At 40.6% G+C, this 22,308-nt stretch overlaps 2 protein-coding genes across 4 annotated transcripts in view; both read left to right on the plus strand.

Annotated features, from left to right (window-relative positions):
- The window catches only part of EPS15 (epidermal growth factor receptor pathway substrate 15), a 133,047-nt gene extending 118,563 nt beyond the window's left edge, over window positions 1-14,484 (plus strand). For 2 of the 3 annotated variants that reach the window (XM_060205904.1, XM_060205905.1), the window contains 4 exons: window positions 2,117-2,193; window positions 4,018-4,180; window positions 8,087-8,271; window positions 12,113-14,484. In XM_060205904.1, coding sequence (XP_060061887.1) covers window positions 2,117-2,193; window positions 4,018-4,180; window positions 8,087-8,271; window positions 12,113-12,259 — 572 coding nt within the window. In that variant the 3' untranslated portion in view covers window positions 12,260-14,484. The remainder of the gene's footprint in view (window positions 1-2,116; window positions 2,194-4,017; window positions 4,181-8,086; window positions 8,272-12,112) is intronic. The other variant, XM_060205906.1, reaches the window with a different exon arrangement.
- Window positions 14,485-21,470: 6,986 nt separating this feature from the next.
- The window catches only part of TTC39A (tetratricopeptide repeat domain 39A), a 63,091-nt gene continuing 62,253 nt past the window's right edge, over window positions 21,471-22,308 (plus strand). The window contains exon 1 of the mRNA XM_007538399.3: window positions 21,471-21,593. Within this exon, the coding sequence (XP_007538461.1) occupies window positions 21,541-21,593 (53 nt within the window). The 5' untranslated portion in view covers window positions 21,471-21,540. The remainder of the gene's footprint in view (window positions 21,594-22,308) is intronic.

Here is a 22,308-nt window from a genome sequence, read left to right on the forward strand (position 1 = left end):
CAAAGGGTTCACTTCACAAGCAGTAAAATAGGTCTGTAGTTGTCTGTCTTTCTCTCTCCATCTCCTCGCCCCTCTCAGTTTCTTAGAAGGTTCCATTCTTCTTCCAAAAGTTTAATTCCAGGTCCTGACTTACTGCCTGTAAAGTGGTAGGATAGCCTAGATAGAGGCTAAAATTTACTCTTGTTATCATGAGATACCATCTATTGAATCTTGCATAGTTTAAAACTCTTGAGTGTTAACCATTTGCCCATTTTTGTTCTTTGTTAATTCTCATGGCAAATACATAAGACGATCTGTTATAGTGTTTATTGTATAGATAAGAAAATTAACAGATAGAGTGGTGATAAAGCTGATTCATAATTTTAAGGCAGTAATAGTTACACTCACATTCAGATGAAGTTTTCAGTTTTCCTCTTTTCGTAGGCTTTGCTGATTCTTCCTCTTTTCCCCAATTTCTTTCTTTTCCACTTTTTTTTAACTATCTATTTATTGCATGGAGACAGTCAGAAATCTAGAGGGAAGGGGGTAATAGAGAGGGAGAGAGACACCTACAGCTCTGCTTCATCAAGTGATGAAAAGCTTTCCTCCTGCAGATGGGGGACCAGGGGCTCGAATCTGGGTCCTTGTGCACTGTAACATGTGCACCACTGCCCAGACCCTGCCCAATTTTTTTCTTTTTTTAAATTTTATTTATTTATTAATGAGAAAGATAGGAGGAGAGAAAGAACCAGACATCACTGTGGTATATGTGATGCTGGGGACTGAACTTGGGACCTTATGCTTAAGGGTCCAATACTTTATCCAATGCGCCATCTCCCAGACCACCCCAATTTCTTGATATTCTGTTCTTCACTGGTGGGGACAGTGAACCTTTTTTTTTTTTCCTGCCAAAGGTCATTTGATTGTCATTCATAGCCATGCAAAATTATCAACTTAAAAAAAAATCACTTAATGTGGCTATGAAAAAGTTTCTAAATTTATTGAATTTCAAGTGATTTGTTGGTAAGGCCAGACCATGTGTGGCCTGTGGATTAAATGTTCCCCACCTTTGCTCTAGATCTTAGATTCTGGGCCTTTTTTATTCTCTATCTATACTCCCTGGGTGATCTTTTCTGGCTTCATGACTTCACATACTAACTAAAGATTTGATTTATGGCTCTAGCCACATTTCTCCCAGAACTCTAAACTCATATATCCAGATACCTATTGAGGTCTCAACTTCAATGTCCTCTAGATATAATTAACACATGTTTAATCCTTAGTTCTTTTTCTCTCACTTGGGTGTATCTTCCAAATGCTACATTCAAATTACTCTGAATAACAATTTCTAAAGATTTACTTACCAACAAGGGCGTGAGAAGCAAAGCTCACTCTGGCACATGAGTTGCTGTAGTCAAACCCAGGACCTCAGACTTGCCACGTCCTGGGCCACAACTAGCAACTAATTAACATCACCATCCATCTCACCAGTAATTAAATGTTGGCATAATGTTAATCTTACAAGGCAGATAGAACTTTCCAATATTCTTTTTATTATTATTATTTTTATAATTTTTTTATTGTTTAACCAGGTACACAATTGCCTGGCCCTATCTCTCACCTTCTATCTAGAGGAAAGAAAAAATAATAATCTTTAGGAGTAGTGTGGTCTTGTGGGCACTGAGCCCCAGTGGTAACTCTGGTGGTGGTGGTGATGTTTGTGTGTGTTTAGTTTATCTATTCATAAAATCCTTGTATCTGGAAACTGGTAAATAAACATTGCAGAGTAAGAAAGAAAACTAAAGCAAATTCAGGACTCTCGGTTTCTACATATATTTTATTTCAACATGTAAAAATTCTCTAATTACAAATGAGATTTATTCTAGGACCAGAAGGTATTTTGTATGGACTATTTTTCTAACACCTGAATGAAAACAGTAAAACTCACCCTCCTTCATCTGTTTGGCAAGCCCTAGTCTTTGCATAAAAGACCCTGCTCAAATGTAATTACTTCTTAGATAATTTTCATATCTCCCTTGGTTTAAGATTGTTTTATTTTTATTGCAGCCAGGGTTATCCTTGAGACTTGATGTGGAATTTCATGTCTCTTTGTTCTGTTACATTGTATTCATTTTAGCCACAGACCCCTTTGCTTCTGTTTTTGGAAATGAATCATTTGAAGATGGATTTGCTGACTTCAGCACATTGTCAAAGGTAATGTGCATTGATTAGTGGGAAGGTAAATTATACTGTGTCTCCACCAAGAAGCAATTCTTTCTTTCACTTACACAACTATCTCAAAAATATTGCAATTTGATTTCAGTAAATCACAGTAGATGTTACTTTCAAGTAGAAATAAAAGATAAGATATAAAGTAGACAAATAACATTTACATAACTATGATGATAGCACAGGTAACTAGTTTCCTATTGTAAGGTCTGCTCAAAAGCTTCATTGTCAGAATCTTCTGTTACTTAAACATGTAGATGTACTTTTTTATGATTTTTTTTTCTTTTTGTTGCCCTTGGTTTTTTATCATTGTTGTGGTTATTATTACTGTTATTGATGTCGTTGTTGGATAGGACAGAGAAATCAAGAGAGATGGGGAAGACAGAGGAGGAGACAAAGATAGACACCTGCAGACCTGCTTCACCACCTGTGAAGCAGCTCCCCTGCAGGTGGCGAGCCAGGGGCTCGAACCGGGATCCTTGCGCCAGTCCTTGCACTTTGTGCAAGTAGATGTACTTTTTCCCTATTTACTGAGTCAATAGGTATGATATCTGGGAATTCATTCCATCTTCTCTACATTAATTCTCTGTTCCAAAGCTGTTAGAATTGGTATTGAAATAAGTAATGCAGGGGAAGGGGCCTGGTAGTAGCACAACTAGTTGAACGCACTTATTACACTGTGCAAGGGCCCAGTTTCAATCCCCTGGTCTCCATTTGCAGGGGGGAAGTGTCACAAATATTGAAGTAATGCTACAGGTGTTTCTCTCTCTTTCTCCATCCCCTCTTCCCCTCTCAAGTTCTCTCCTATCAAAATAAAAAGAAAGAAAAAAAAGAACAGTAGTATCTTAGACTATATTAAAATTTACTCTGGGCTAGCAAGATAGCTCACTTGGATAGTGTGTAGCTTTGCCATGTGTGTGTGACCCAAGTTACCTTCAGTGTTGTGGGGGTTGGGCTCAAACCTGGGTCACACACATGGCAAAGCTACACACTCCTCTCCCAACCTCATTTTCTTCACCTCTGCTTCTCTGTTTCTGTCTTTAAAGGTTGACTTCCAAGTTTTCTTATTGCTTTTTTAAAAATACTGATGCCATTTCCTTTGTCATTAATATGTAATATTCCCTATATGTAGATATATTGGGAATTGTGAGATCAAAGTTTTTTTTTTCTCTTTGATTAGCATTTGGATCAGACCATCATTTGAAGGACATGTAGTTCTTTAAAATGAGCCTCTTGTGGCTTGTATGTCCTAAGGCTTCACAAATATTTAATCTAGAGTTAGATTGTTTTGGTATGATCTGTCACATTTAATAAGTAGTGATGTTTTAATCACTACTCACAGAGATTAATTTTTTGTTGTTGTTTTATATTTTTATTTTCTTTTGTTGCCCTTGTTTTATTTTTGAAGTTATTGTTGTTATTGATGTCGTTGTTGTTGGATAGGACAGAGAGAAATGGAGAGAGGAGGGGAAGACAGAAGGGGAGAGAAAGATAGACACCTGCAGACCTGCTTCACCACCTGTGAAGTACTCCCCTGCAGATGGGGAGCTGGGAGCCCAAACCGGGATCCTTACGTCACTCCTTGCGCCTTGCGCCACGTGCGCTTAACCCACTGCACTACTGCCTGACTCCCTCACAGAGAGTAAGTTTTATAAATTTTTACCCTTTTGGCCCTGAATGCAGAGTTAAAATGGTCATACTCTCAGAATGAAATTAATTAAGCTTCATAATACTTAAGATTATTTTTCAATGTATTACAGGACAGTTGGATTATTAAATATAGCCATGTATAAAACTTTCTTTTCAAAGGTCAACAATGAAGATCCCTTTAGTTCGGCCACGTCAGGCTCTATTAGCAGCGGAGTTGTTACAAAAAATGTGCTTGAAGAAACACCAGTGAAAAATGAAGATGTACCCCCAGCACTGCCACCAAAGATTGGGACTCCGACAAGACCCTGCCCACCACCACCTGGTATGAGATTTGGTACCTTTCCAAAATCAGTTAGATGTTCTTCTTTGAAAAGTTGTGTGGTTCTCACTTAATAGTCTTACATAAAGGACTTGAACAAAACAAGTCAAAAAACTTGGTAGAAGTCTATAGCTATCATTTCTTCTGACCTCAGTACAGAATTACAGACATGCCTAAGAGGTGTTTTATAAATACCTTGAACTTGTTTTCTTTTTTTTTCTTTGTTCCTCTTTTTTTATTATTTTTCTTTTATTTGTTTAAATAAGGAGACATTAACAAAACCATAGGATAAGAGGGGTACAACTCCACACATTTCCCACCACCGGATCTCCATATCCCATCCCCTCCCCTGATAGCTTTCCCATTCTTTATACCTCTGGGAGTATGGACCCAAGGTCATTGTGGGATGCAAAGCGTGGAAGGTCTGGCTTTTGTAATTGCTTCCCTGCTGAACATGGGTTGAACTTGTTTTCTATTAATTTTTTCAAGAAAAGTGGTCCAGGAGATGGCGCAGTGGATAAAGCATTGGACTCTCAAGCATGAGGTCCTGAGTTCAATCCCTGGTAGCACATGTACCAGAGTGATGTCTGGTTCTTTCTCTCTCTCCTCGTATCTTTCTCATTAATAAATAAATAAAGTAAAATAAAGGATATTAAAATAAATCTCACCTGTTAAAATTCTTTTTTCAAGAAAAACCATTTTAGAGAGGTGATCAATGAAAACAACAAAGAATAGATAATTGTTGTTCCTTAGAAGCTTATTGATCAACATTAATACAACTTAATTGAATTCTACTGAAGAAGATAAATTCAGAGTCCCCCCTTTTCCCTGGTAAATGTAAAATCTCTCTTCAGGCAGTAGTGCAGCGGGTTAAGCGCACATGACAATGATGCAAAGTGCAAGGACCGGCGCAAGGATTCCTTTTTGAGCCCACGGCTCCCCACCTGCAGGGGAGTCACTTCACAGGCAGTGAAGCAGGTCTGCAGGTGCCTGTCTTTCTCTCCCCCTCTCTGTCTTCCCCTCCTCTTTCCATTTCTTTTTGTCCTGTCTAACAATGATGACATCAGTAACAACAACAATAATAACTACAACAACAATGAAAAGCAACAAGGGCAACAAAAGGGAAAATAAACATTTAAAAAAAATTTTAATCTTCAATTTTTTTGATTTTTTTTTTTTTTTGTGAGAGTATGTGACATTGCTACCCAGCATTTATTTATATAGAACTTTAAAATACTGTTTCTATTTTAATGTTGGCACGGAGGACTTCAGCATTCCAAAACTTCCTTTTTTTTTTTTTACTTAGAAAGAGACAGGGGTAGAGGACAAGATACACCACCACCAAAACCTCCTCCAGTGTGGTGGGGACTGGGTTCAAACATGGATCATGCACAAGACAAAGTAGAAGTGCTATGCAGATGCATGATCTTGCCAGCCTAGTGTTGTGGGGGTCGCCCCCTTGAAAGATACTATGATTTGGGGCTTAGGAGATAGCACAGCAGTGGTACACCATAGACTTGCATGTGAGAGTTTCCATGTGTTCCTGTCACCACCAATAGCCAGAGTTAAGCAGTGCTGTGGTAAAGGGGGAAAAAATAGGGGCAGTGGGGAGAGGTAGAGGTTTTTACCTCATTTAACAAGAGATTTTCTTTTATAAGGAGATCCAGATTCTGAACAATTTTTTTTTTCTTAAATTCTTGGCTGCTATTTGTTGGTAGAAAAAGACTGTGTTTTGTTTTCTTTTTAAGAAAAATAAAGCTGACGAGAAGTGGCTAAAAAAGTGTTAACCTGAATAATCGGACAGAACGTACATAATGTACAAGATTGTTTTAATCACATGCTTGCTATGCTTGCCTTTTCATAATAGCCTCTGTAAGTTGTCTCACGAGCTGATTTATTTCTGTGATTTATATAATTCATACAGAGTTGTTAACATTCAGTTATCTATAGAAAATCATATAAAGTGATCCAGGAGGTGGGACAGTGATAAAGCTTTGGACTCTCAAGCATGAGGTCCTGAGTTCGATCCCTGGCAACACATGTGCCAGAGGGATGTCTGGTTCTTTCTTTCTCCTCCTGTCTTTCTCATAAATAAGTAAAATCTTTTTAAAAAATAATTAAAAAAATAAAATCATATAAACAAATTAAGTGAATTTTATCTTTTAAGGAAAAATGTATATCCTATATTGCTAGAGGGTAAGGTCTTTAGAATATAGTTTAAAAAATCAAGTAAAAGCTTATTTGACATTTAATACCTGTGTAATATCCATGAGTTTATTTTTTTAAGATCCTAATTAAAATAATGTAATTGTTTTAAATCACAAGACTTCTGGGCAAAACCAGTGTATATCACTTTAGAAGGATCAAGTGGGGGCAAGGTGGTGGCACACCTGGTTGAGCGCACATGTTACAGTGTACAAGGACCCGAGTTCAAGCCCCCAATCCTTACCTGCATGGGGAAAGCTTCATGAGTTGTGAAGCAGGGCTACAGGTGTCTCTCTTCCTCTCTGTCATTCTCTTCCCTCTTGGTTTCTGGCTGTCTCTATCCAATAAATAAATAAAGATAATAAAATTAAATGTAAGGAAGGATCAAGTGAAAAAAGGGTGCTTTGTTGAAGAGAAGACTGAATTGGGACCTTAAAGATCTGGCTTCAGATTTTGGGTTCTTTTGGCAAGTTTATGATCTTAAATTAAGTGTGTGAGTTCATATTCTGAGCATCATTGATCTAGGCTATTGGATTGTAGCAGTAATTCTAATTTTGCTCAATTTTACAGGATTATTGAGGATAACTTGAATTCTATAGACATCTTCTGTAAACTGCTGTAGTGCTGGAAATACCTGTTATAGTTGCTATTAGCAACTTAACAGTTTAAGAGAAACACATTTAAAGATCATTAACACCAGTCTTTACCTTTCTGTTCAAGGAGTACTAACTTTTAAGCAGGCCTTTAAAATTACTTTGTTGGTGATAATTAATGAGCATAATGATACCCAATGTTTGGTGAAAGATGATTTTACCAGAGACTTAAGCCCTGTACTTTGAAACATTTTCTTTAATTGTCCATTTTAAGTAATGTATATGGCAGAATGCAGTGGGATTTGCCAAGGTAATTCTTTAATTTCATGCTCCAGGTGTCGTATATAGATTCGGAGAAAAATCTGAAGAATTTGGGCATTTTACAAAGGTTCTTTGCCATTACTGTCGCTAGTAGATAATTATGTAAGAATCAGATTGAGTTCCTAACAGTAGATTCTGTTGTTGTCTTCATTCTTTGTCATTCTCTTTCTGTTTTATTCTTTCCTTTCTCATTTCTTGGGGACATTCTTCTTTGGGGGAAAATTTATTTATTTTTCTGGGCAAAATATGATTCCTGACCCACCTACCCTCCCTCCTTTGCAATTTTTAGAAGTTTGGTTAAGGGAGTTGGGCAGTAGCACAGTGGGTTAAGCACACGTGTAAAGTGCAAGGACCGGCATAAGGATCCCGGTTCGAGCCCCCAGCTCCCCACCTGCAGGGGAGTGTCGCTTCACAGGCAGTGAAGCAGGTGTGCAGGTGTCTCTCTTTCTCTCCCCCTCTCTGTCTTCCCCTCCTCTCTCTATTTCTCTCTGTCCTATCCAACAATGACAACATCAATAACAACTACAACAATAAAATAACAAGGGCAACAAAAGGGAATAAATAAATATTTTTTTAATTTTTAGTTAAATAGAGTTGGAATGTATTTGAGAGGTTGTGTGTGAACAAAAAATCTGAGGACAGATGGTATAGCCACTTAAGACCATGCTAAGAATGTGTTTTAGGTGCTTGTCCCCATCTTTAGTTCTTTTATTCTCTCTGTGTTCATGTTCTTTTGTGTTTGTGTTTGCCATGTTTACTGGTTGAATTAATTGTAATGATTTTGATCCAGGGAAAAGACCCATCAACAAATTGGATTCTTCTGATCCCTTTAAACTGAATGATCCATTTCAGCCTTTCCCAGGCAATGATAGTCCCAAAGAAAAAGATCCTGATATGTTTTGTGATCCATTTACTTCTGCTACTGCCACTACCAATAAAGAGGCTGACCCAAGCAATTTTGCTAACTTCAGTGCTGTAAGTACTGTGAATGGGCTGATTGGGGGAGTGGGGGAATCTTTTTCTATTTACAATTTGAAGAATTTTCAAAGGTTACTTTGAAGTCTGTCCAATTTACATCATTTTAAATTTACCCACATAGTAAACATGATCTTCCCCCAACCAAAACCTCTGTTTGAGTCTGTTTTGATGATTTTGTAATGATTCTATCGCACCAAATCCAGCAGTTTTAGTGCTTGAATTCTATACAAGTTCTCTCATAGGGCAGGGGAGATAGCATAATGGTTATGCCTGAGGCTTTGAAGTCCTAGGTTCAGTCCCCTGTACCACCATAAGCCAGAGTTGAGCAGTGCTCTGGTAGAAAAAATAAAATCAGACAAAAAAGTTCTTTCACAAACTTTTCTTTGTCTAGGTAAATGGTTTAAATAAAATCCTGGCAGTTATTATTTGGCAGATGGCTTTAGATGAGAAAGTCATTTGGTGTCTGACCACTGGATTAATAACACTGTAATGAGCTTGTATATTTGTACATGTGTATGTGTGTTTGTGTATTGAATTTTGGTGATAGTTAGCAACGATTATATGTTAGAATAGGGCCAGAAATTCATTGGATAAAAAGTAAAACCCAGGTTCTACATAATAGCACTTAAAGTATGTAAATGTCTCTGAATTGAATGGAATTTGGTTGTCAAAAATTAAATAATCTTCCACTATCTGGAAGATTCTGATTCACTTGCTTTCTGTCTTTATGTCTGTCCGAGCTGACTAAAATAAGCAGACCAGTAAAAACAATGGGAGGATGATGCTGTGGTAATGGCATTGATAGAGCTATGGAGTCACATAAATAAAGCCCCCAGATATGGAGACTTTACTATGGAGGAACAGCAAGCACTAACTAATAGTTTCGCAGATTAAACCATGGTTTTCCAGATTTAAAAAAAGGGACTTTAGGGAGTCCGGAGGTAGCGCAGCGGGTTAAGCGCACATGGTGCAAAGCGCAAGGACCGGCATAAGGATCCCAGTTCAAGCCCCTGGCTCCCCACCTGCAGGGGAGTCGCTTCACAGGCGGTGAAGCAAGTCTGCAGGTGTCTTATCTTTCTCTCCCCCTCTCTGTCTTTCCCTCTTCTCTCCATTTCTCTCTGTCCTATCCAACAACGACATCAGTAATAACTACAACAATGATAAAAAACAAGGGCAACAAAAGGAAAAATAAATAAATATAAATTTAGAAAAGGGGGGACTTTGTTTTGTCTTGTTTTGAAACAAAATGCTTAGAGTAGTTAGCATAGTTTAATTAGCAGTCTTTTTTTTCCAGGTAAAGTTACCTGCATTATCACTGCCTATTTTATAACATAGGCATGTTCCTCTGCCATAAGTCCTTGAGATGGTTTTGAAAATATCAATAGAAGTCTTGACCTGCACCACAAATCTAATGTCTTACTCAGTGTAGCAGCGGGTCACTCATCCAGTCACTCTATCCTTAAACTATTTATATGGTGGAAGGCAGGCAAAAAGTATGTGTGCAGCTAAGAAAGGCAATTAGAATGAGATAGCCAGCTTCTAAAACTTTTCTGTAAGGCCCTGTTGGTTCTTCGTATAAGGGAGCAAAATTTGAACCAGTATTTTGAGTACTGGAAAATGGAATGTAAGAATTTTAATTATAAATTATAACTTTCCTAAGGTGGAGTTTGAGTGCAAAAAAGCAAAAAAAGTACACTTCTTAGGAGATTATAATCCTCTTAATATAAAGTAGCCTTCTGGTAATTTGTGGCATTTAATACCTTAAGAATGGCTTCAGCAAGTCAAAACTTGGCTGGAATGAGTCTTGAACAACTAAGGTATTTTACCTAGTTCATACTTCAAAGTTTCAGTATAGTCTAATATAAAACAGCTCATAATGAGTTTTTTTACATTATGAAAGATTTTATAGTATTGTAAGTTTTTTTTTTTCTTTTTTTGCCTCCAGAGTTATTGATGGGGCTTAGTACCAGCACTATGAATCCACTGCTTCTGGAGTCTATTTTCCCCATTTTTGTTGCCCTTGTGGTGGTGGTGGTGGTTGGATAGGGCAGAGAGAAATTGAGAGAGATGGGGAAGACAGAGATGGGGAGCGAAAGATAGACACCTGCAAACCTGCTTCACCTATTGTGAAGTGACCCCCGCCCCCACAGGTGGGGAGCTGGGGGCTCGAACTGGGATCCTTAGGCCAGTCCTTACACTTAACACCATGTGTGCTTAACCTTCGCTGAGCTAACGCCCAGCCCCTACAGTATTATAGGTTTTAAAGGCCCTCTAATTCTTAAGAAGAGCTGCCATTTTAAAAAATTTTTTGTGGGGGGCTAGTGGAGAAGAGAGAGGAACACCAGAGTATCACTCTTGCGCATGGCAATCCTAGGGATCAAACTCAGACCACATGCTTGAGAGTCTGGTGCTTTATCCACGGTGGCTCTCTCCCCCCGCTGCCCTCTCCCCAGGATTGCTCCCTCCCCTCCCATGCTATATTCTCTAATGATAATCCTGTATAGGATATTCGAAAGCAAAATAGCATTCATTCTCACTAACTTGTCCAAATTTTGTTGAGATTTATAAAGCTGCATGTTGTGCTGGCACTATTAAATTTGAGTAAATACAACTTAAAAAAAAACTTTACACCAAGTGAACTTTTAAATTTAGATTTTGTTTGTTTTAACAGAGAAATTGGGACGGGTGGAGGGAGAGATAAAGAGAAACACCTGCAACACTGCTTCACCACTCGTGCAGCTTCCCCCCCTGTAGGGATGGACTGAGGACTTGAATTTGTTCATAGTAACAAGTGCACTTAACTGGATATACCACCTGGCCCCTTAAGTTTTATTTTTTGTTTGGGTCTGCCAGGGTTACTGTTTAGGATAGATTTAAATATTTCCATAGGGTCAGGGATATAGCCCTGTCTGCAGTGCAATAGATGTTCTTGCCACAGGCAGTAGAGGTCCCAGGTTCAATCCCCTGCATCACCATAAAACATAGCTGTCCAGTGGTCTGGGAGGTGTCGCAGTGGTTAAGGAACTAGACTCTCAAGCATGAGGTCCTGAGTTCAATCGCCAGCAGCACATGTGCCAGAGTGATGTCTGGCTCTTCCTCTCTCTTCTATTTTTCTCATTAATAAAATAAGTAAAGGGTGGGGGTAGATAGCATAATGGTTATGCAAACAGACTCTTATGCCTGTGGCCCTGAAGTCCCAGGTTCAATCCCCTGTACCACCATAAGCCAGAGCTGATCAGTGCTCTGGTAAAATAAAATAAAATAAATCTTAAAAAAAAAACATAGCTGTACAGTACTCTGGTTTAAAGAGGGGGGGGGGGAAATCCCTGACCTAATGGTTAATGGTGATAGGTATTGTATATACTGGGTAAAAAAAAGTTCTCAAAATTGATAAAATGCATTACAGAACTACTTGGTCTACATCATATATCATATACCCAATTCTTTTATGTTATATATGGGAGATACATTATATTCTTTGCTTCGTGATTTTTCTGTTCCTGAAGGGTGTGCACTGGCATTGGAATAGTAAATGTTTCATAGTAGAAAAAAAGGATATCCTTCCCCTATTTTAAAATCTAATTTCACCGTAAGCATTTCATCTTTACAGTGATGTTTCTGATGTTTAATTTTATAAACTTCCAATATGTACACTGCATTAACATTTTTAACTAAGCTACAATTTAATAACTGGCATAAGTGTTTCCAGGAGGAATAAGGTAACAAAACTATTCCAGTGAATAGTAGTTAATGTGCTTTTGTAAACACCATTTTTCTTTTTCTTTTTGTTTTTATTTGTTTTGCTTATCAATTTTTTCATTTGTCTTTCAAATGGCAGTATCCCTCTGAAGAAGATATGATTGAATGGGCCAAAAGAGAAAGTGAGAGAGAAGAAGAACAGCGACTTGCCCGACTAAACCAGCAAGAGCAAGAAGACTTAGAACTGGCTATTGCACTTAGCAAGTCTGAGATATCAGAAGCATGAAGAACTCTGTCCTGTGTCAACCACACAGTACTCTTCTTTCAGAAAACTGAAGCTATTTACAGTGTGTTTCAAAACTACCTATTGAGCATGGGAATACAAAAGGTTTGAGATTCCTATCAATGTGATGAAAGTTTTGGGTTTTTTGTTCTTTGTCATTGTTGGATTTTTTTGTTTTGCTTAATTTTTTTACTCCATTTCAAATTTGTCTTTTTTTTTTTTTCCTTCTCCTGTCAAAGCAGTAACTTAGATAACTTTTCCTAGGGCCCTGTGTGCATTTATTGTGAGCTTTTGCCTGCCTATGCTACTTTTACTTGTAAAGCTAGAGTTCTCAAGATTCTGCCTTCTGAAATATAGAAGAAAAATAGTTTCACCCCGTGCTACTTGTCCTATAGTTACTCTGATAATAGCTAGTGGGGTTCTTAAAGTTTTTGCAGTATTCTTCCCTGATTTGAATGGTTGAGGGAAGGGAAGGGAAAGAACATCCTATTTCTTTTATGATAGTGCAAATTGTGCATGTTTGTATTTCCTAGTAATAATAGGCTCTTCAATTTGCTGATAGACAAGGAAAAAATATTTTCCATTAATTGACTCCACTGTTGAAACAAAAGATGCTTTAGTTTGAACCATTACAACTTCAGGCTCTGTCTTTTTTCTAAATAAAAATATTAAAGCCTCATATGTAAAATAGATTTTTTTTTTTCTGGACTTAAAAAGCATGATTTTAAGTGCTAGACAGTGGGAGAAAAATATCACCTAAAGTATGCCTGTCAGTATCAAGGAAGCAAGAATCTTAACTGAGCAGCCATTCTGCCTTTGCCATGGCACTGTCCTTTCTAGTTCATGGTAAATTTATTTTTGTACTTCTGCTGAAGAAATTTTAGCAAGTAAAACTGGAAGGTACTTCAATTTTTTATACATTTTTTCTTTAATGAAGGCTTAATTACTTGAAGTATAAAAAAGCTCACTAAATGAGAAAAGTGACATTAAATCATACTGTTTTTTGTCTACCTTTATGCTTTAAAATAGTTTGTCCTCATGTTACCTATAAAATTGGCAGAGTAACAAAAATAAATCTTGTTTTTTTAATTGAAGGAAAAGAGGTCTGCCAATTTGTCAGAGCTCTTAGTATGTAACCCTGACGTAGCAGACAAGCTGGATTTGAAATAGACTGTGAAGTAGGCTGCAAGTTGTACAATAATCTTCATTTTTCTAATGTTCATTACTGCAATAGATAACATATTGAATACCACGATAAAGAAAAATGCACCTAAAAACTAATTAAAAGCCTCTGTGGCCATGAAGTCAAGGTGGTTTGGACCTGTGTTAACCAGAGTAATGTACTGCCAAGCCTGTGACTAAATCGTAGAATATACAATTCAGCTCACTTTGAATTGGTGCTTTTTTCTCTCCATCCACAATTAGACTACTGACATTTAAAACAAATTTAAGCCACTTTCTTGCACTGCTTTTTTCTACTTTTATAAATTGAAACATTTCTGCATAAAAATCATACATAAGCAAGGGCTGAATCATAATAATCACAAGGCTTTAATATTGAGAAACTATATTCAGTGACCTAAAATTATACTGCAACAGTTAATAGAGAAGGTAGTATTGTGATAGAGTTGTGATAGATAGTGGTTTGGGTTTTCTCCTTTCCCTTACACTGCAGGAAAAAGGTAAGTTGACTTGAGTAACCTTCTTTTGCACTGGGAAAACGAATAGCTGTTTGAAAAGCTTTTAAAATATTTTTTTTAATTAAAGCACACTCTGGAAAATATTAAATATAAGTAACTTATAAACACCAACTTTCAATGTAATAACTGTACCCTAATCTTATATATGTTTAACTGGATTACGTAGATACTTATCTTTTGTTAAAATATGTATTCTCAGTGGACCAATATATTAAAATATGTATATATTAGATAAAATATATATCTATATCTCCATGCTTACTTGTGTAGGATGAATGTCTTAAGAGTTGTTTGTGATTACATTTTGTTGACTCTGGCTCCACAGCCTGTGCTTGAAAAGGAGAAATTAATATACCTGAGAGCTAATTGGCACTACTTACAGTTTTAACCATCTTTTACATGCTCATTGAGATTTATTTGGACACTCCATAGAATTTTCTCTAATGTTTCAAACTTCTAAATTGTAGCCTATAATTATGAGAATAAACTTTTAAGTGATAATAAAGCATACTATCATCCTACTTGAAATGGAGTTCTGCGTGGCTCTCTGTGATGTCCATCCTGTGTCAGTGATGGAGGGTAGATTCACAGTCAGCAAGGGGCCAGCTGGTGGCGCACCTGGTTGAGCGTACATGTTACAATGCACAAGGACTCGGGTTCAATCCTCTGGCCCCCACCTGCAGAGGGAATGTTTTACGAGTGGTAAGGCAGTGCTTCTGTGTCTCTCTGTCTCTCTGTCATTCCCTTCCCTCTCAATTTCTGGCTGTCTCTATCCAATAAATAAAGATAATTAAAATTTTTTAAAGATATACAATCAGCATGGGTTTCATCTTTGGAATAGAATAAATGCTCAGTCATTGTTGACTGTTGTTTTTAATAATTCTAGTATGTTGTTGGGAAAGGAAGATAGAAAATGTGTATGTGTGGAGACAGTGCTGGAACATAAGTGACTTTGTATAAATTTGTTGACTGTGCATCTATGACCTGACATCTAGGAGGACGCTGTGGTGTGAAAACCATGTACAGCCCTGGGGCTGAATCCCTGGTGTGCCATTACTGGAGAAGGTGGCTTCTCATGAGAAAGATTTTTATTTGTTTTTATTGTTTTTTATTGTTGTTGTAGTTATTGTTGTTGTTGTTGATGATGATGATGATGTCGTTGTTGGATAGGGGAGACAGAAATGGAGAGAGGAGGGGAAGACGGGGAGAGAAAGACAGACACCTGCAGACCTGCTTCACTGCCTGTGAAGCGACTCCCCTGCCGGTGGGGAGCCAGGGTTCGAACTGGGATCCTTATGCTGGTCCTTGTGCTTTGTTCCACGTGTGCTTAACCCACTGCGCTACTGCCCGACCCCAAGAAAGTTTTTTTAACCTTCCGGATCTTCATTTTCTTCATCTAACTGAGGAACAGTGAAAAAAATGCAAGTCTCTCCTTCCCTTCCCGTCTCTCTGCCTCTCTCCCTCCCTCCCTCCCTCCCCCACCCCACCCCCCACCTCTTTTTCCTCCGTTTTTGTCTTAGGCATACTGAGTGCTATTTGACCAGAACAACTCGTGTAAGGGCCTTAACATCAGTGGTACAGTAGAGAAGATAAACATCTGCTTACATGTAATTTTTCAACATTGGACACTGAGAATTTTGATAGCAATGCTGAGAAACCAAGAAGGTGAGACTAGATGTAGCCAAGAGGACTGGGGGGACCCTTACCAAAGGAGGTGTCTCCAGGACACAGTATTCTTCTACCATCAGTAAAAGTGTACATTGTGACTGTCAAAATAATGTTGGCGCAAGAGAGATAGCTCCCTGGGTAGGGTGCCAGCATTGCAATGCACCCAACCCAGGTCCCAGCCCCAGGACCCAAATAAGAGGTTCTGTGGAGGAGGTTTTAGTACTGTGGTGTCTCTCCCTTTCTCTATCTCTAGCTGAATGAAGAAGTATCCCAGAGCAGTGAAGCTGCACATGTGCTAGGCCCTTGTTCCAAGGGAGAGGAAGAGGAGGAGGAGGAGAAATAATATAGCTCTCATGAGACTACGTTCTTTGATGTCAGGATTCAGTTTGCTCGGAAAGGCCAGTATGCAGTACCTATGGAGGCCTCATTTAAGTTGCAGTCATTAATTAATTCAAATGGTCTATGGTCTGACCTTCAAGTTTAGAAACCTGATTTTCATTAGCACAACAGAGCTCCCATTAAGCAAGTTCTCAAGCACTAATGTAAAGAACAGAATTTCATGTTCAGGAGAAGTTACCACGGGGCTTGCTGTGCCCACAGCTGGTTGAACAAAAGTCTTCCCAACTGGTGCCTGGATGTTGCCTGCCACCTGCAGCCTAGAGCTCCTCCTGCCTCCTAGAGCTTCCTGGACCTCTCTCACAGATGGGCTTTTGAGATTATATTTCATCAGGCTCAGTCTGTTTGGCTGATTGGATAGCTACAATACCTCATTGGGGTGATTTTGTATACCTTTGCTTCTATCCACTATATGGGGACTCTCTAACTCCTCTTAAGACAAACTTCTCAGTATCTGACTTCTTGGAGAAGCATCTCAGCACTTAGGTTCTGATTCTTTTTATTAATCGTGTGTGTGTGTGTGTGTGTTTTCTCGTGTTGATTCCAAGTCCTTTCCCTAACTTCTCCAAATCATCAACATGGACTAACGTGTCTATTACCTCTTACATAAATCTCAGATCAGAGGGGTGAGGAGTACATGTCAAATCCTTCATTCCATGTGTCACTTCCCTAGTTGAGGTCACCATCACTTCTTTTCTCTTTTTAGATCAAAGTTGCTTGTCTTTACCAAGCTCTGGTAGGGGACGCTTCAAACAAGCAGAGAGCCAGTGCTGCAGTTCTTTCTCCCTGTCTCCTTCCCTTTCATGTCGTCTCTGTTGCTGTTTTTAAAGGGGGAGGAGGGCAGGCTGTAGCGGGTTAAGTACAAATAGTGCAAAGCTCAAGGACCAGCACAAGGCTCTCAGTTCAAGCCCCTAGCTTCCCACCTGTGGGGGTGGGGGGGTGTCGCTTCACAAGTGGTGAAGCAAGTGTCTGTCTTTCTCTCCCCTTCTCTGTCTTCCCTCCTCTCTTTTTTAAAAATTTTTTTTTATTATATTTATTTATTTATTGGGTAGAGACCGCCAGAAATCGAGAGGGAAGGGGGTAATAGGAAGAGACACCTTCAATACCACAGGTGACAGAAACCTGCAATACTGCCTCACCACTTGCAGAGCTTTCCCCCTGCAGGTGAGAACTGGGGGCTTGAAACTGGATCCTTGCTCATTGTAACATGTGCACTTAACCAGGTGTGCCACCACCCAGCCCCATCTTCCCCTCCTCTCTTGATTTCTCTCCGTCCTATCCAACAACAACAGCAATAGCAACAGTAACAATAATAGCAAGGGCAACAAAAATGGCCTCAGGAGCAGTGGATTTGTAGTGCATGCACTGAGTCCCAGTGATAACCCTAGAGGAAAAAAAAAAAAAGTGGGGGGTTGGATAGGATACAACCTACTTGCTCAGCCTTGTGAAGAATCTGGTTTCAAAGTTTCTTTCTCTCCCCCTCTCTGTCTTCCCCATCTCTCTCCATTTCTCTCTGTCCTATCTAACAATGACATCAGTAATAACATTAATAACTACAACAACAATAAAAAATATTTTAATCCAGGGAGTCGGGCAGTATCGCAGCGGGTTAAGCGCACGTGGCGCGAAGCTCAAGGACAGGCGTAAGGATCCCGGTTCGAGCCTTGGCTCCCCACCTGCAGGGGAGTCACTTCACAGGCAGTGAAACAGGTCTTCAGGTGTCTCTCTTTCTCTCCCCCTCTCTATCTTTCCCTCCTTTCTCCATTTCTCTGTCCTATCCAACAATGACAACATCAATAATAATAACTACAACAATAAAAACAAGGGCAACAAAAGGGAAAATAAAAAAGTTTAAAATAATATATTTTAATCCACCACCTCATATTATAAACTGTAAAATTGGGATTGTGAGAATACATAGCTAGTATGATTGTTTTAGAGTGAAATGAGTTGGTACTTGTGAGTGGTGTTGAATGTTTAGTGGAGTTCTAAAATAATGATTAAGATGCAGGAGGATGGGGTTGGGGGGGCAAGTCTTGAAGTTAGAGAACTTGGGGATTGAGTCTCAGTTCTTGATTTTAGAAACATTTCTAAACTTCTACTCAAAGACTCTCAAAGTTATCCAGATTAGAGGTGATGTATGTCGGGAATCAGGCGGTAGTGCAGCAGGTTAAGCGCACGTGGCGCAAAGTGCAAGGACCAGCATAAGGATCCCAGTTTGAGCCCCTGGATCCCCACCTGCAGAGAAGTTGCTTCTCAGGCGGTGAAGCACGTCTGCAGGTGTCTTATCTTTCTCTCCCCCTCTCTGTCTTCCCGTCCTCTCTCCATTTCTCTGTCCTATCCAACAATGACGACAACAACAATAATAACTACAATAACAATAAAAACAAGGGCAACAAAAAGGAAATATTTTTTTAAAAGAAGTGATGTATGTAATGGTGGTAGCATACACTGGGTATAAATGTGGTAATAATTCATTCTTCACTTACTCAGCTGAACACCTGTCCTGTGTAGCGGTAATGCTAGGCTCTATGGAAAACACAGATATGAGACATTGTCTGTAATGTTAAGAGATTGAGGAGTGAGGGTACAGGGAGGTGGGGGGTGGATAGCTCGCCCGGTAGAACACACGCTTTGCTGTGTACCAGGGCCCAGGCTTAAGCCCCTGGCATCATATGGAAACACCTGCACCAGGGGAGACTACATGGTCAGTGCAGTGATGCTGTGCAGTCTCTCTCTGAAATTTAAAAGGAGAAAAACATCCACCAGAAGTGGTGGAATCACAGGTGCAAAGCACCCTTCCTGCTACTGCAGTGGGCAAGGAAAAAGAAAAAGAACTGAAGAGTGAGACTAATGCAGTCATTGAAAATTGATAAAATATTAAAAAAAAAAAAAGTAGTTCTGGGAGTCGGGCATTAGCGCAGCAGGTTAAGCGCAGGTGGCACTAAGCACAAGGACCAGCAGGGGAGTCGCTTCACAAGCGGTGAAGCAGGTCTGCAGGTGTCTGTCTTTCTCTCCCCCTCTCTGTCGTCCCTTCCTCTCTTCATTTCTCTGTCCTATCCAACAACATCAATAATAACTACAACAATAAAACAACAAGGGCAGCAAAAGGAAATAAAGAAAAAAGATCCAAAAACAAACAAACAAAAAGACTTAAAAAAAAGTTAGTTATAAGTGTTGTGAGACATAAAATGAAACTCTGAAGGGGAGAAATTCCTCCATTGGGGAGATTCTGGAAGGCTTCCTGGAAGAAGTGGAACTGGCTAGGGGCTCAGATGGTGACTGGGACTTAATCCCACCTGAGATTTAGACTGTAGGAGGCCAAGCTTCTGAAGCTCACCTGTGAGTCTGGGTAAAAGGTTGCTATTGGCAGATGTTGCCAAGCTGGGCAAGGCTCTCCGGGTTGAGGGATTTGGACTTCTGGGTGCACTGTAACTAGAATTTCCAGACCTGAAACTCTAGCTTGTGGTCAGATAGGCAACATTCTCAGACCCTTGTTGATCTGCCAAGAGTGACATAAGTATTCAGGGAAAGGTCACATTTTCTCTGCTGCTTAACCAAGAAAAAGTAAGTGAAGTACCCAGATGAGGGGCTGGTTGGTGATAGCTGGTAAAGCACACATGCAAGGACCTGGGTTCCAGTGCCTGATTCCCACCTGCGGGGGGGGGGGAGGGGGACTTAAGGAGTAGTGGAGCAGTGTGACAGCTATCTCCTCTCTGTCTCCCTTCTCTATCTCTGTCTCAGAGAAATGGCCACTGGGAGGGGTGGAGCCATGCCCCCAGTAATAGCAAAAAAAAAACAAAACAAAAAAAACCCAAATGATCTTTGAAATTCCTTCTCTTTTTTTTCTTTTCCTTCCTTCCTTATATCTTTCTTTCAGATAGTGACAGAGGGGAAAAAAAAAAAAGGTGAAAGAAACCACGACACCAAAGTTTCTTTCAATGCAGGGCGGACCAGGCTCAAAGCTGAGTTGTGTACATGACAAAGCACTGAACTGTTAAGTGAGTGATTTCACCAACCCAAATCCTTGAGACTTCTGCCATCTTATCAGCTCTGCCCAAACCTACTGCATGCCCAGCCCACCACTAGACCATTGGCAGGGTTGGGAAAGCAACAGATGAGGTAGACCTGAGGGAAAGAACTGTCACAAGAAAGCGAGTTAATCCTTCTGAGCTTCAGTGTGATCAGCTTTAAAATGAGAATCACTGAGTAACATGAAAATTAAATGAAAAGCTGGGCAGTGGTGCACTCATTTGAGCGCACATGTTATCATGCACAAGGATCCAGGTTCGAGCTCCCCCTGCTCAATTTCTCTGTCCTTTCAAATATAAAATAGGGGAAAAAATGAGAGTTTGTGTATACTGAGAATGTCTCAGGATTATTACCATCACACAATTTGTATTACACAAGTTGCTGGGGGTACAGACCCACCCCCAACAGGAGGTAGAAATGATCTTTTAGACACCTCACCTCACCCCCACCCCACCCCATCCAGTGTTCAACCTGTTTTTTCCTATTCACTGAGAAAAGTCTCCAGGGATTCCTGAATCCACCCTTCACATGAGCTACAGTGATCCTTTTCAAGGCTCTGTTTTTTTGTTTGTTTTTTGTTTTCTCCTGCCACTAGGATTATCACTACAAATCTATTGCTCCTGGCAGCCACTTTTCTATCTCTTTCTCTCTTTTTCTAGGAGAGAGAAAACTTGAGATGTGAGGGGAAGATAGGGTTGCAGACCTATTTCACCGCCATGTGCCAGAGTCTGGTTCTTTCTTCCTGCCCTCCCCTCCTTTCTCTCCTCTGTCATATATCTTTAAAAAAATAATAATAAAAGAAAAAAGGGAGAGGGCTGTGTGGCCTGGGAGGTGGCATAGTGGATAAGGTGTTGAACTCCCATGTACAAGGTCCTGAGTTCCATCTCCAGTGTTGGATATGCCAGAGCAATGCTCTGGTGCTCCTCTCTCTCAATCTCTCTCTCTCTCTCTCTTTCCCCTCTCTTTCACTAATAAAATATTAGGGACAAATTGCACACCTGCGTAAGTGCACACATTACTGTGCACAAGGACCCAGGTTCCAGCTGCTGGTTCCCACCTGCAGGGGAAAGCTTTGCTAGTGGCAAAACAGGGTTGCCAAGTGTCTCTCAATCTCCCTCTTCCCTCTCAATTTATTCTCTATCTCTATCCAATAATAAATACAAACGGTTTTTTTAAAAATATTAAAAGATGGGGGGCCTCTACCTAGAAATGGGTAGATCTGGGGTGGGTCCTGGTGCTGCCAATGCCCCCCCCCTCCCACCCGTGTGACCTTGGACAAATCCCAGGACCTCGATGAACCTCCGTTTCTTTTGACCAGTAGTGGGTCTCTGCCTGTTCAAGGTCCTTTCTGGCCCTGGACGGGAGCCGCAGGCCAGCAGGGAGGCGCTGGGCCCTGTGGGGAGGAGCCGCGGGTCCCGCCCTGCGAGCGAGTCCAGGTGCTGCCTACACCAGAGTCACGGCTGCCGCCACCACAGGGGCCCCGAGTCCATGGCCTTTCTGACCGCCTGGAAGGGAGTAGCCTCAGGCAAAAACAATCGCAGGTACCAGGCAGGGCGGGGATTATTCAGGCTGATAGGCATGTGGGGGCGGGGGTGAGGGTGGAGGGTAGGGGTTGAGTAGGTAACCTGGGCTGAGTCTGGGGATGAAAGGGTGCAGGCCCACCGGAGCCCCCCATTCTGCTGCCTCAAGCCTGGCCACCTGCCCTCCATCTCACGTACTCTGAGCAGGGCGTCTCACTCAGCCTAGCCTCTCTGCACCAGGTCCTCGCTCCCTCCTCGGTGTTCAGAAGCGAGTCAGTCGTGTATATCTGGGGACTGCGGTGTGCAGGGAGTCCTGGGTCCCAGGACCCGTTCAGGGTGAGGTTATCCGCAGCCAAACCTTCAGGCCTTTGCCATTGCCTGCTGTATGCCACCTCCACTGCCTCCCTGTCCCCACCTCCTGGATGAGGTGGTGCCGCCAGAGTTACATCTCTGGGGCAGCTCTGACTTCTCTTCTGAGCTTGAGCTTGGCGCCCCCCATTTCTTTACATTTGCATATTTCAAGTCCACCTGTGGTGGTGGGGGTGTCGGGCGGTGGTGCACCCGATTAAGCTCACTTAGTATGAAGAGCAAGGACCTGCGCAAGGATCTTGATTCCAGCCTGGGCTCTCCATCTGCGGGGGTGGGGTGGGGGTGGGGTGGGGTGTGGCTTCACAAGTAGTGAAGCAGGTCTGCAGGTGTCTCCCCTCCCTTCTCAGTTTCTCTGTGTCTTATTGAA

This window comes from Erinaceus europaeus, chromosome 13, assembly GCF_950295315.1.
Source record: "Erinaceus europaeus chromosome 13, mEriEur2.1, whole genome shotgun sequence".
In the NCBI taxonomy this organism is placed as follows: domain Eukaryota; kingdom Metazoa; phylum Chordata; class Mammalia; order Eulipotyphla; family Erinaceidae; genus Erinaceus; species Erinaceus europaeus.